Source organism: Hyposmocoma kahamanoa, unplaced genomic scaffold (genome assembly GCF_003589595.1).
Source record: "Hyposmocoma kahamanoa isolate Upper Pololo Valley unplaced genomic scaffold, ASM358959v1 98972, whole genome shotgun sequence".
Lineage (NCBI taxonomy): Eukaryota > Metazoa > Arthropoda > Insecta > Lepidoptera > Cosmopterigidae > Hyposmocoma > Hyposmocoma kahamanoa.
This window is the reverse complement of record NW_020655740.1, coordinates 1,335,376-1,346,901: the sequence shown is the minus strand read 5'-3', so window position 1 is coordinate 1,346,901 and position 11,526 is coordinate 1,335,376. Positions and strand designations below refer to the sequence as shown.

The 11,526-nt window shown below is 41.4% G+C and overlaps 1 protein-coding gene across 1 annotated transcript in view; it reads left to right on the top strand.

Moving 5' to 3' along the window:
* Positions 1-2,807: 2,807 nt before the first annotated feature.
* Positions 2,808-11,526, top strand: part of LOC113238956 (dystrophin, isoforms A/C/F/G/H) — a 429,949-nt gene continuing 421,230 nt past the window's right edge. Inside the window, exons 1-3 of the mRNA XM_026475816.1 lie at positions 2,808-2,877; positions 2,936-3,121; positions 7,897-8,032. Coding sequence (XP_026331601.1) covers positions 2,808-2,877; positions 2,936-3,121; positions 7,897-8,032 — 392 coding nt within the window. The remainder of the gene's footprint in view (positions 2,878-2,935; positions 3,122-7,896; positions 8,033-11,526) is intronic.

Sequence of the window (11,526 nt, the reverse complement as noted above, 5' to 3'; positions counted from 1 at the left end):
CACCCGCCGCGCCGCCGTCGCTCACGCCCTTCCCGTTGCAGATCCGAGATCTCGGCTTCGAATTCGACTCGGACACCCCGCCGGAGTCGAGTCCCGAGCCCCCGACGGACGCGGAGCTCGGTCCGCACGACCACGACGCAAACGCCGCCGACACCGCGGCCGACGACGACGACGAGGGCGCTCGCAAAAAACCGCGCCTCTCCTCCGGATCCGACGAGGTCCGTCTACCGAACGTAGTCACCCACTAAGCGCTAACTCGACTCCATTACGAATTTTAACAATACCGATCGCCCTATTAGACTGACTTTCTGCATTACCAATTAGGATATCAAAATGTATGATACCCTCTGCGCTCTATAAAGTTACCGTTCCGAATTTATGATATCGAATGAGCAATTCATTACGTCTCATTCTTCGATTAAACTTCAACCCTTGTGGTTTATTACAACTACAAAAATTTGGAGCAGCATTTTGATAAACATACACCAAAGACGCGCCACAACCATGTTTCACTATAACTATGTGTCGCGCGATACAAAGTATATGAACTGTTTTCAAAATACCTGGAGAGGATCAATATTTTACTAGCATTACAGTTCACTTTTCAGAGGGATAGCAACAGCACTGCTACACGTGGTCGACAATATTTTAACCGCACAGGATGTTCCGAAAAGCACGCGACTGGTGTTATTGAATTTCTCCAGAGCTTTTGATAATTTGAACATGTTACTTTTATTGTCCCAGTTGTCGTATTAAATGTCATATCGTCTATTTAAAGGTAAAACCACACAAGTGACTTTTCTACAAAAAGTCTTTATATAGCTATGATAAGAAAATCACTTTTTTTGCAGGTGAAACTCAATGACAAAACGCTATAAACTCAATAAGTGGTTTTATTTGTAGAAAGATGGTGCTTTTCTTCCAACAGGTACATAATTTTTAGATTTTTTGTGGATTTGTGGATTGTCACTTAGGTGGTTTTAGCCGACGATGTTACATATTTGATACTGTAACGATTCAATAGTTCCTTAGTTGCCTCTCGTATCGGGCTTAAAGAATCAAATTTTGTATGAATATTCCTGTACCACTACCATTGGATATTCCTCTCGTTGCCCTGTAAGTAAAGGCATGTCGCAAGGTGCCATTTTGGGGGCCGTCACTTTTTATGTAAGGACGCAAGGAGCAATCGCCTGTAATGTAACAATTTGTTCAGATTCTAAGGCTGCGAATCTACCAGATATAGTGGAAATGTTTTCAAGTCTTAACTTAGGCGCCTGTAAGTACCTTTGATTGTCTTCGAATGCCTTTGAGTGCCTGCGAGTAGCACTCGCTGCCACTCTTAGGCACTCGCACAGTTCTGGTGGAACCGCAGCCTAATCGAGTCTTGAATGTTACAGGCGAATGCTTGTCGGTGAAGGAGGCAGTATTGTAATCTAATGCTCGACAACGAATAATATTATATAATGTTACATAAATCTTGAATGTTCGCCGTGAAGGAGCGCCTTTATGTAATGCAGACATCATTACTAACATACGATGTAGTTGCCATAACCATTTGTATGTGTACGATTTGTAGCTAAAAGGAAGCCACGGGTAAGCCATCTGATGCCATCGGCTCAGTGAATAGGATCAATACCCATCTTGATCGCGTAGGGCCGTGGTATGAAAATAACTGTGTGGTTATTTGAATGTAATGTAAAATCATAAGTCCATGTATTTGGTGCTTGGAACGAAAGTGGTTGCACTTTTTGAGTTGTAAATAAATCGAAGCCAAGATACATTATTGTGATGTCAATTCATTAACTATAAAATATATTTTTTTGTATGGGTAAAAGTCTCTGCAGAACAACATTTTGACTGAAAACAGCTGTAAAAAACAAGTGTGAAGAGTACAGTTAACATATAAATTGACAATAAATCGAAATATTTGTTAAAAAAACGACTTGCGTTTTCCAGCAAATATTGAGTTAGTGGCCCGTTTGTTGCCACAGCTGGCACTGTACGATGTATCTTCATACTTATCATCATATTTTAGTTTTTGTTTCGTAATTATTTGTTTGTTTTGTTCTTTTATACACGATTGCGTCGATCGTTTCTACAGATTTGTATCTGTATAAACGATCGAATTATGAAAAAAATACGAATTTTGCATTCGTTTCAGCACGACGTGAATATCGAGGGGAACGGAGATTCGCAACGACGATCGATCGTCGTCCCAGAAAAGCTCCCCTCCGGCGACACCGACGCCGTCGAGAGGCGTCCCGTCGGGGTCGGTCGGGAGCGAAAGGTTTCGGTGGAAGAGGAAGCCGCGCCGGCACTCGCCGCGCTGACGTCGGGCGGCGGCCCAGGTGTGCATTTTTTATTGTCGATCGACTTATCTTCGGCGTTCCTCGCGTCGCCGCTGCCGCCGTTCGTCTCTAAAAATACGATTCTTATTCGGTTGCCTGCGAACAAAACTACAGGGTGGGTCGGAGCGAAGCGGCATGCGGAGGAACTTCTATAGACAATTTATTTATTATTTATTTATTCAAGAAACAAACGGTCGGTATGAAACTATTATTATATCAACGAAGATATATAAAAGTAGACTTAAAGTTTCTTTAATTTATGATGCAGTTGAAATCTTCAAAATTATCAATAAGGAACAATTTTACTTTGAAATTTTGAGAACGAATTACAGGTAATATTCACATCCGTGAGTGAACCCGTTGTTGTATGTCTGACGTGATCGTCTAGTAAACGGTGTATTCCTACGACGAGCTCTTTCAATTAGACGGGTGCTCTGAAATGCGTAAGATTCAGTAGAGATGCCGACTGGATTCGTTATTGAATACGTTGCGCAACCTGACGGCGTCTCCGAATCGCGACGGCTCTCGAGCGAGTGGCTGTGCGTCTGCGTCGCGCAAGGGCCGCCCCCAGTGCGAGCGTGTTGCAGAGGCGGTGCGCGAGCGCTGCGCGGCGCTGGGCCGCTGGCTGGGCGAGGTGGCGGCGCAGGTGCCGCGCGAGCACGAGTGCCGCATCGCCGACTCGGCCGAGCTGTACCAGGTCAAGGCGCGCTTCCAGGCGCTCAAGGAGCGCTGCGACGCGCGCACCGCCGACTTCCGCGCCGTCAACGAGGCCGGTGAGTCTGCTTGGGACAGGCGCCACCGGTTCACGCGATCTTAAAATGTGTGATGCGGCGTGACGCTCCGACGCCAATCAATGCGCACTGCAACCGGTGGTATTCGGTCACTCGTTTGTTATTCATAAATGTCAGGCAACAGTCTCACCGCAGGTAAACATTTTTAGTTACCGGTGACGTCCCTCAATACATTAGCCCTGAGTGATACTAAAAGAAAAAAATTAAACCGCCTCGAAACATAAGGCGAAAGGTCTCAATTCGGCTGTATTTTTTTGTGTATATGTTACGCGATTGTTCCGACATCCTTGTACCGATTTCGATGATTCTTTTCTAGTTCAAAAATATTACGTCTAAGGGTAGCTAATTATAGGATGATTCCAATTTATAAACCCGGACTTCAGTGTCTAGTAACCGATTTAGTAAAACTCGCTCTCCAAGAGAGCACAATTTGTTGATGTAATATTGAACCGTATTGCTGCCTATATAGAGCATTATACTGTTTAACGGAAATACCAAATTCGCGAGTGCCCGCTCAGTCTCGCGCCAGTCTGAGCCCAACCCCACAGTGGGGTTGGACTCGGCCTGCGGCGCGTGGTCCGGTCCAGGTTATGGGGTGCGCTTATACTCTATGTTCGAAGTTCGATTCCCGATTTGGGCCAATTTAAGAAACGAACATTTCTAAGTTGGTTTTAGTTTGAGTGTTTCGGGGTATTGCCCTCAGAGTTATCGTTATTTTGGTATTCATAATACAGGAAATTCGGCAGAAGTTTAGCATTTTTTCCCCCTAAGTACTTCTCTTTGGCATTGCTTGAAAAAAAAAAAGGAATCTAACAGAGAGACGGTCGAGATACAACAACGCTATTATAAGTATCTCTTTTTCACTAAATCGGGAAGTATGTCTTACATTTTTACAGTTGTGTGATCTTGTACTCGTAATCTGTTATGCCTCCGAATATTACCTCTATACGATGGCGTGCGCACGCTTCGGGCTTCGCCCTCCGCGGACCTCGACCTACGGCCTCGGCACTTATGACTTGGTTTTAAACAATTAAAATAGCTCTTTAATAGCGGCCATATTTAAAAAATTTGCAAAAATATATTTTGACCACTAATTATTATCAGACGATAATGTCGTGCCAATTTTCTGTCCGAGCAAAGCAAGTTTTTTCAACAGCACTTTACATAAAAAAATCGAACGTTTGGTGGTGGCTATAACCAAAAACGGCGGATACAAAATTTTTACACCAAATTGTGATTAAAGCCATGCCATTTTCAGTCAAATTAGAAAAAAACTTTTCTTAGAAGAAAAACTTCTAAGAAAAGTTTTTTCTAATTTGAATCTGTATGGCAGTTATATTGAAAAATGGCGAAAAATAAATTATGACCGCTAGTTATTATTAAACACTCATAGACCCCGACTCAGAGACTATATATTATATATATAATAATAATAATTTACGGGACATGTTTCTTGAATTGCGAATTTGCGAATTTATCATGAAATATGCTATGAAACTAAACAGACGAGAATTGAAAAATCGTCGACCCAATTCGCTTGAAGCCGGGACAACAGCTTGGAGATGGATGTTGAAGTGTTCAGTGATGTCTTATTCCCGGAGAGATCCAGTCCACTATGAGTACAGCCTCGGTGGCACGATCTGTACTACGACATGCCCAAAATAAAGGGTGTAGGGTACAAATAAGGATAGTACCCATAAAGTTTACTATACAAATATCTCGAAAATGATTTCTGGATTCATTCCAACATTGCAATATAAAGTTTATTGTGGGGATTCCGCACTGGGCACGTAGCTTCCAATTTACTTCAACAAATCAACAAACAACAACAAAGGCGTTATAAAAATTACAAATTGCCTGTCGATGGTCGAAAAACTTAGATTGCCGCTTGATGAAGCCAAGACTTTTTCAAGCACTATTACATAACTCCCAAGTCACGAACAGTTCACACGGTTCAAGGTCGGGCCACCGAGGCTGTACTCATTGAGGACTGGATCTCTCCGGGAATAAGACATCACTGAACACTTCAACATCCATCTCCAAGCTGTTGTCCCGGCTTCAGGCGAATTGGGTCGACGATTTTTCAATACTCGTCTCTCTTCGTCTTTTCACGCCTCGCCGATGGAAAACCACCTTAAGACTTTATTCATATTGCGGAGACGTTACGCAACGCGGCGTGGCGCTGCATTGAAACGAGCAGTACAACATAAAGTTTATCGTCTACAAAATAAAGTAACATTTCATAAAAAAAAATAAATGAAAACGAAGCTACACCAAGCGGCAGCGGGCTGCAGAGAGCTGAGGCGGGCGCACTTTATAAAATACAATATACTATAGAACATATCTTTGTTAAATAAAGTATACATTTCTTCCACAAAAAAAAAACAGAAGAGTAAAGTCGCGCAACGCGACACAGCCTGGCTCCGCCCACTTGTCGCGCCTTCGGTAATACGAGCAGTAACTTAGCTTCTCAACAGTTAAGGATCATTTCTATGAAAGGCAGATTGCGTACTGATGCAATGTAATATTAAATATCATACTAAACGAAGTCGGTATTTCTTTGAATGCAAAGTAAAAGCCGCGCTGCGTCGCGCTGCACTTCTTTTGATAGAAGCAATGTGTACTTTATTTAGTAGATAGAATGTTCTATATTATAATGCAGATTATAAAGTGCGCCTGGCGCAGTTCGACGTCTCCCGCGGACGCTTGCTGCATCTACTTTATGGATGAGTGGTCGTGTTTAAGCAATTTGTAGATTATTCATGTAAATAATATGGCACTGGGAGAAGGTTCCGGGTTTCGTTACCGGTATAACCAATTTCGGAAATATACTTTTGTAAAGTGTTTTTTGGCCTACGTGTTCAGAGTTGTGATGCAGAGCGAACTACGTAGCTCTTGGATCTGAGTCCGATTCCCGGTGGAACCAATTTGGAAAATGAACTTTTCTAAAGTGGTTTTGGCCTAGGTGTTCTGAGAAAACTTGATGAACTAAATAATGAAAAAAGAACTGGATGTACTTTTATCTGTTCTGCAGTCAGACAACCACCAGAGCTCGTAGCATGACGCCGCATCAGACCTATTACAGCCGCATTTAGTTGACAAATTAAACTGATAAAACCGCCGTTTTAATTTTTTTCACTATAGCGAACATTGCGAGCGCCGTGACGTCACATCTTTCACGCACCGCGCGCCTCAATCAATGGCCGCATAAGAATATCGCAGTATCAAACAGGATCACAGCTGATTTTAAAACATTTTGACAGTACTGCACGGTAATTTTATCAACGTAAAAATTGAGCGCGACAAACGAAATAAACAGAAACAATAAAAAGAAACATCATGAGTAGTACGGCAGCATATCGCATGCAATATAATATGATAAACCTCCCCGTGACATATTTATTGCAGTCGATAAAACTATGTTGCCAATATCAAAATTTTATTTTTTATTGTGAGTACTGAATCTGTAAGATACCGCACTAGTAACATTCGTACTTTTGTTTATTTGATAATGAACGACTGTTATACATTTTGAAGAACAAGGATAGCGTTATGAAATTGCGTATATAGCTATCTTTATCTTTTAATGATCGCCGCGAAAATTTTTATCCTTGTAATTGCATCGTTGTAAAACGATGAGAAAAAAACGGAGTCTTTTTGTAAGTTTTTACATAAATTAATTTATTAACCTAGGCCAAAAGCACTTCAGAAAAGTTCATTTTCTAAATTGGTTCTACCGGGAATCGAAAACTGAACCAAACGCTACGAAGTTTGCTCCGCGTCACTACCTGGAACACCTAGGCCAAAAACACTTTAGAAAAGTTTATTTCCCTATTGGTTCTATCGGAAATCGAACCCGGAACCTTCACATGCAGTGCCAATAGTGCAAACCGTTGGGTTGGGCCACCGAGATCATTATTTGGATTATACGAATTGCATGTAAAATCTACCAATTGCATAAACACGACCACCCATTCGTAAAGCAGATTCCCGTGAAAAGAAATATTCATTTTCTTTAGTAGATGAGAAGTTGTATATTGCATTGCTAATTCCAAAGTTCTCAGAAATCCCGGCGTCGATCAGCTCCTAGCTGCCTTTCAAAGAAGTATACCTTATTGTTGAGAAGCTAAGTCACACTCTTTGTATTGCCGGAGGCGGGACGAGTGGGTGGAGCTAGACTGCGGCTTTACTTTTTTGTTTCTTTATATTTGAAGAAATGTATATTTTATTTAGTAGAGAATATGGTCGGCAGCTCGCCGCCTCTTGGTGCAGTTTCGTTTTCATTTTTCGTTTAATGAAATGTTGTCTTATTTTGCAGAGGATAAAGTTTATGTTGTATAGCTCGTTTTAATGTAATACCACGCCGCGCCGCGTCGCGTCGCGTCTCAGCAATATGAATCAAGCCTAACAAGGCCCAGTTTTGGCACGCATGAGACTAGCGTCTAAACTCTCTCTAAACTCTAAACTAAACAATTCTACTGTTTAGTAGAACGATACGATTGATGAATAATTCCTAGTTTTTAAAGCCTTTTTTAATACCATTTACTACACAAATTTAACAACGAACTAAAACGGAAGCGAGCCAACGTCATATCGAAAATACAATAAAATAAAAATACTAAGAAGTATGTACTGACCCCGACTGTATGCGACACGATATCAATATCAGTACTTCTACCGCGGCGGGCGGTTTGGTGGTTGAACTGCCATGCACCCCGAAAAGACGCAATACGCTGAAGTATGTGATTGTTGGACAGGCAACGACATCCTGCTGGCAGCGGGAGAGGACAGCGCGACAGACGAGGCGGGGGGCCCGGGCGGAGTGGCCCGGGCGCTTACGGCGCTCAATGCGAGGTGGACGCAAGTCACGCACGGCGTCTACGAGCGGTACAAGTGCGTAGCTTCTTCCGCTACTCCTATTATATATTATGCTTCGCTACTCTATTCTCGCGATCATTATTCACATGTACTACTTTTTCGCATTCTACGGCCATCATCACGAATAGTTCAAAGAAAATTAAAAATATATATGTAGGAAATAAAAATTAAATAACTTAGTGTTGATTTCCGCTGTCATATACCACCTGTCAGCCACGCGCGCACGCGCCATTTTGTCTTCATTATCGGTTTTCGTGCGAAACCGGCCACACTTAAAAAAAAAAAATATTCTCATTAAAAAATCCGCTGTTTCTAGAAATACTTCAGCTCCCAGTGGTATATGGTGATAGCTACAATCTACAGTTGTTTGTTTTTGAGAAACACATTATGGGAAGAAAACGAAAACACAGCCAAGATGAAGAACATTTATTTAAAAAGGTAAAAAAGTTGAAAAGAAATTACGTAAACGTCATAAATCACATCCCAGCCCCGATTCAGGATCTGGTAAGTTTCTTTCTTTGTGTCGTTTACGTATGAAACCATCTATTTTTGACAAAATTTGTTCGATTGCAAGCAGTCATGAGTTTGTATAGATGAGTATTAGGTTATGTGCAACTAAAATTGCGTACAGTAGACGGGTATTGTCACCTTCACAATATAATGATATGAAGATTTCCCTCTGTTGTATCAACCCATACACCCCGCCTGTGAGCGCTAGAGAGTGCATGATATACGAGTAGGTGTACTATATTATTGTGATGTGAACAGTGTGCATAAGGCCTGTTTCTTCACAATAGCTCACTTCTTTATTAGGAGCTAATCAGAGGTTAAGATATCCACAAACGTGATGCATGCAATACACTAAAAATATCAATTTACACTTGGTAAATGGTAAAATCAATTTCCACTTGAAGACGTCACATTGAAGCTACTGCTTGTTCACTACGCTGACTTCCCTAAGAAGAACGAGCAGGAAACTCCAGAGATTGCTCTTTTCAAATAAACTTAAATGCCATGGAATACACTTTGCATCAAATTTGTATGGAATCTAGAGCTATGTCGTCTTTCCATACATCTTTATCGTTAGATAACCCTAAGCCTAACAAGTCTACGATTCGTACACGTAGTCTACGATTTTGAATTGACTTTTAAATTGACAAATTTTTAAAGTAGTTTTTAAACTTAGGAAGTGATAATCTTATATGCTCCGGAAACTTATTGTAAAAACGTACACAGTTCCCCATAACAGAGTCGGCTATGTCGAGTGTATGTGTATGCGTTATGCGTTTATCTGGGTCGGTATAATAATGACTATATCTTCAAAGTTCTTGGTTAAACGGAATCGTGGTATCATGAGTTTGGCCTTAGCTCTAAGATTAATAATTATGGACGTCTTCTTTCTTATTGAAATTATGTATATTTTTACGGGCATATAAAATATTTGAGTAAACGTACTGTGATGCCACAGTCATGATACCAGTCTCCTTAAACTTGTCTCTGAGAGAAACCCAAGAATCTAAACGATACACAGAACGAGTCGCTCGTTTTTGCAACACAAATATCATTTGTATATATGCCGCTTTACACCACATGAGACATTGTACCGTGGAAGTAACTAAAGTAAACTAGTGTAGCAGTACTAACATGGGCAAGCTCACGTATTCTGTGGACTGCGTATGCAGCGGAACTTAATCTGCTGGGCAGAAAAGATATATGTGGGAACCATTGAAATTTACTATTTAAGGTCACTCCCAAGAAGACTACTTTATTAACAAGTATCTACTCTTACAAATATCCACCTACAATGGTGATGCGAATGGTTTTCGGGATCATTTCCTGCACTGAATTTTGGTATATCACCTTTCAAGATTCCGGAGAGAGAATGAAATTATACCTTCAGACAATTCTGAAGCTGGAAAAGACGTTCAAAACATACAAGCTGAATCAGCAGTCCAATCACCTATCCCGCATACTTCATCCACACAGCTACCATCTACGATTACATCAGCATTAAAAGAAGACTCACCTACAGAAAATAATCAATTAGACCAAGACATAGATATGTTACTAGCGATGATCCAAAGGAAGAGTCTCCTGTAGGAAAGAATGTACATAGCCACATCGCTACCCGATTACATGATGTACTGCAAAATGGACTAAAAAAGAGTCAAAATACAAAATGTTGGAAGAGTACCCTGTACCTGGCAATTGTCACTTGCAGCTCGACAAGGTCAGATTGCTGTGATATTAACTGCCCTAACTAGTGCAATGAACACTTTAGTTACTGAAACATCGGCCACCAATGAAACTGTAATGTAGCACATTAGCAATACCGGCGGCCCCTATGTGACTCTCATTACTTCCTAATCTCTGTCTTGAACAACAAGTTGAAAGATACACTAAGGGAATCTAAGATAAACAAATATCTATTTGCCGAGCAATTGCCCGAACAGTTGAAGGTTACTAAAACGAGGTCTAGCCAAGATTTAAAATCCTTCAAACTTAAATCTGTAGTCACGAAGAGCAACGCTACTCCTAATTCAAATGATAATTGAAACTGGAAGCACCGCAGCCAACATCTCAGCCTACGAGTCGGAACACGTCGGCGACAACTCACAGGACTGCGGGGCTATCATCGACTTGTCGCCCATCAGAACCAGTGCGCAAGGCTCCGATGACATCGTCGCGTGCTGCGAGAACCAATGCCCCTTGCAGGATTCACAAGAAATTTTAGACCCGGGAGGCAGACTTCAGTATTTTACACAAGTATGGCACAAGTTAATTTTGTGAACATAATAATAATAATAATAATGGCGCACGAGATCACCGACATGTGGGATGTGGCCTCTACTGAAATAATCCCAATTGCTTTGTCCGCAAATGGATTAATTCCAGTCAGCCTGTCTAACAGTTTGAGGCGGTTGGATTTCTGTGGCGTGTCGCTTCCAGCACAAATGCAGAAGGCGGTCCTGCTCGATACGGCACGTATTGTTCGCCGATTCTTGGACCTGAGTCCCTGACCCCGGCCGACTGTGCCATTGCCGGGAAATACCGCCTCTCTCATTTAAAAATTCAAAATTAATCTTTTAGGCCTTGGGAGAGCCGAGAGTTTAAAATAAATACAATAATAATAAATTTATTTCCTTCACACACAATTTCAACCATAATTAAACTTTCTTAAGTAATAAAACATTTGTTGTCTGTGAAGGCTGGAGCCTAAACTAGGATACCCTGTGCTATAGGTCTCCAGGCCTCCGCCTACGGCTAAAGTATCAATAAAACATTGACTGCGTCCCGAATGATTGCTATGAGAGAAAGTTAATCCAAAATGTAGTTTATACAAATCAAAAAGTTATAAATATAAATAAAATTCGAGACTAGAGGGCAAGTATTTTGTTGTGTGTGTGTAAGTGTGTGTGTGTGTGTGTGTGAGAGTGTGTGTTTGTGAGTTTGTGTGTGTGCGTGTGTGTGTGTGTGTGTGTGTGTGTGTGTGTGTGTGTGTGTGTGTG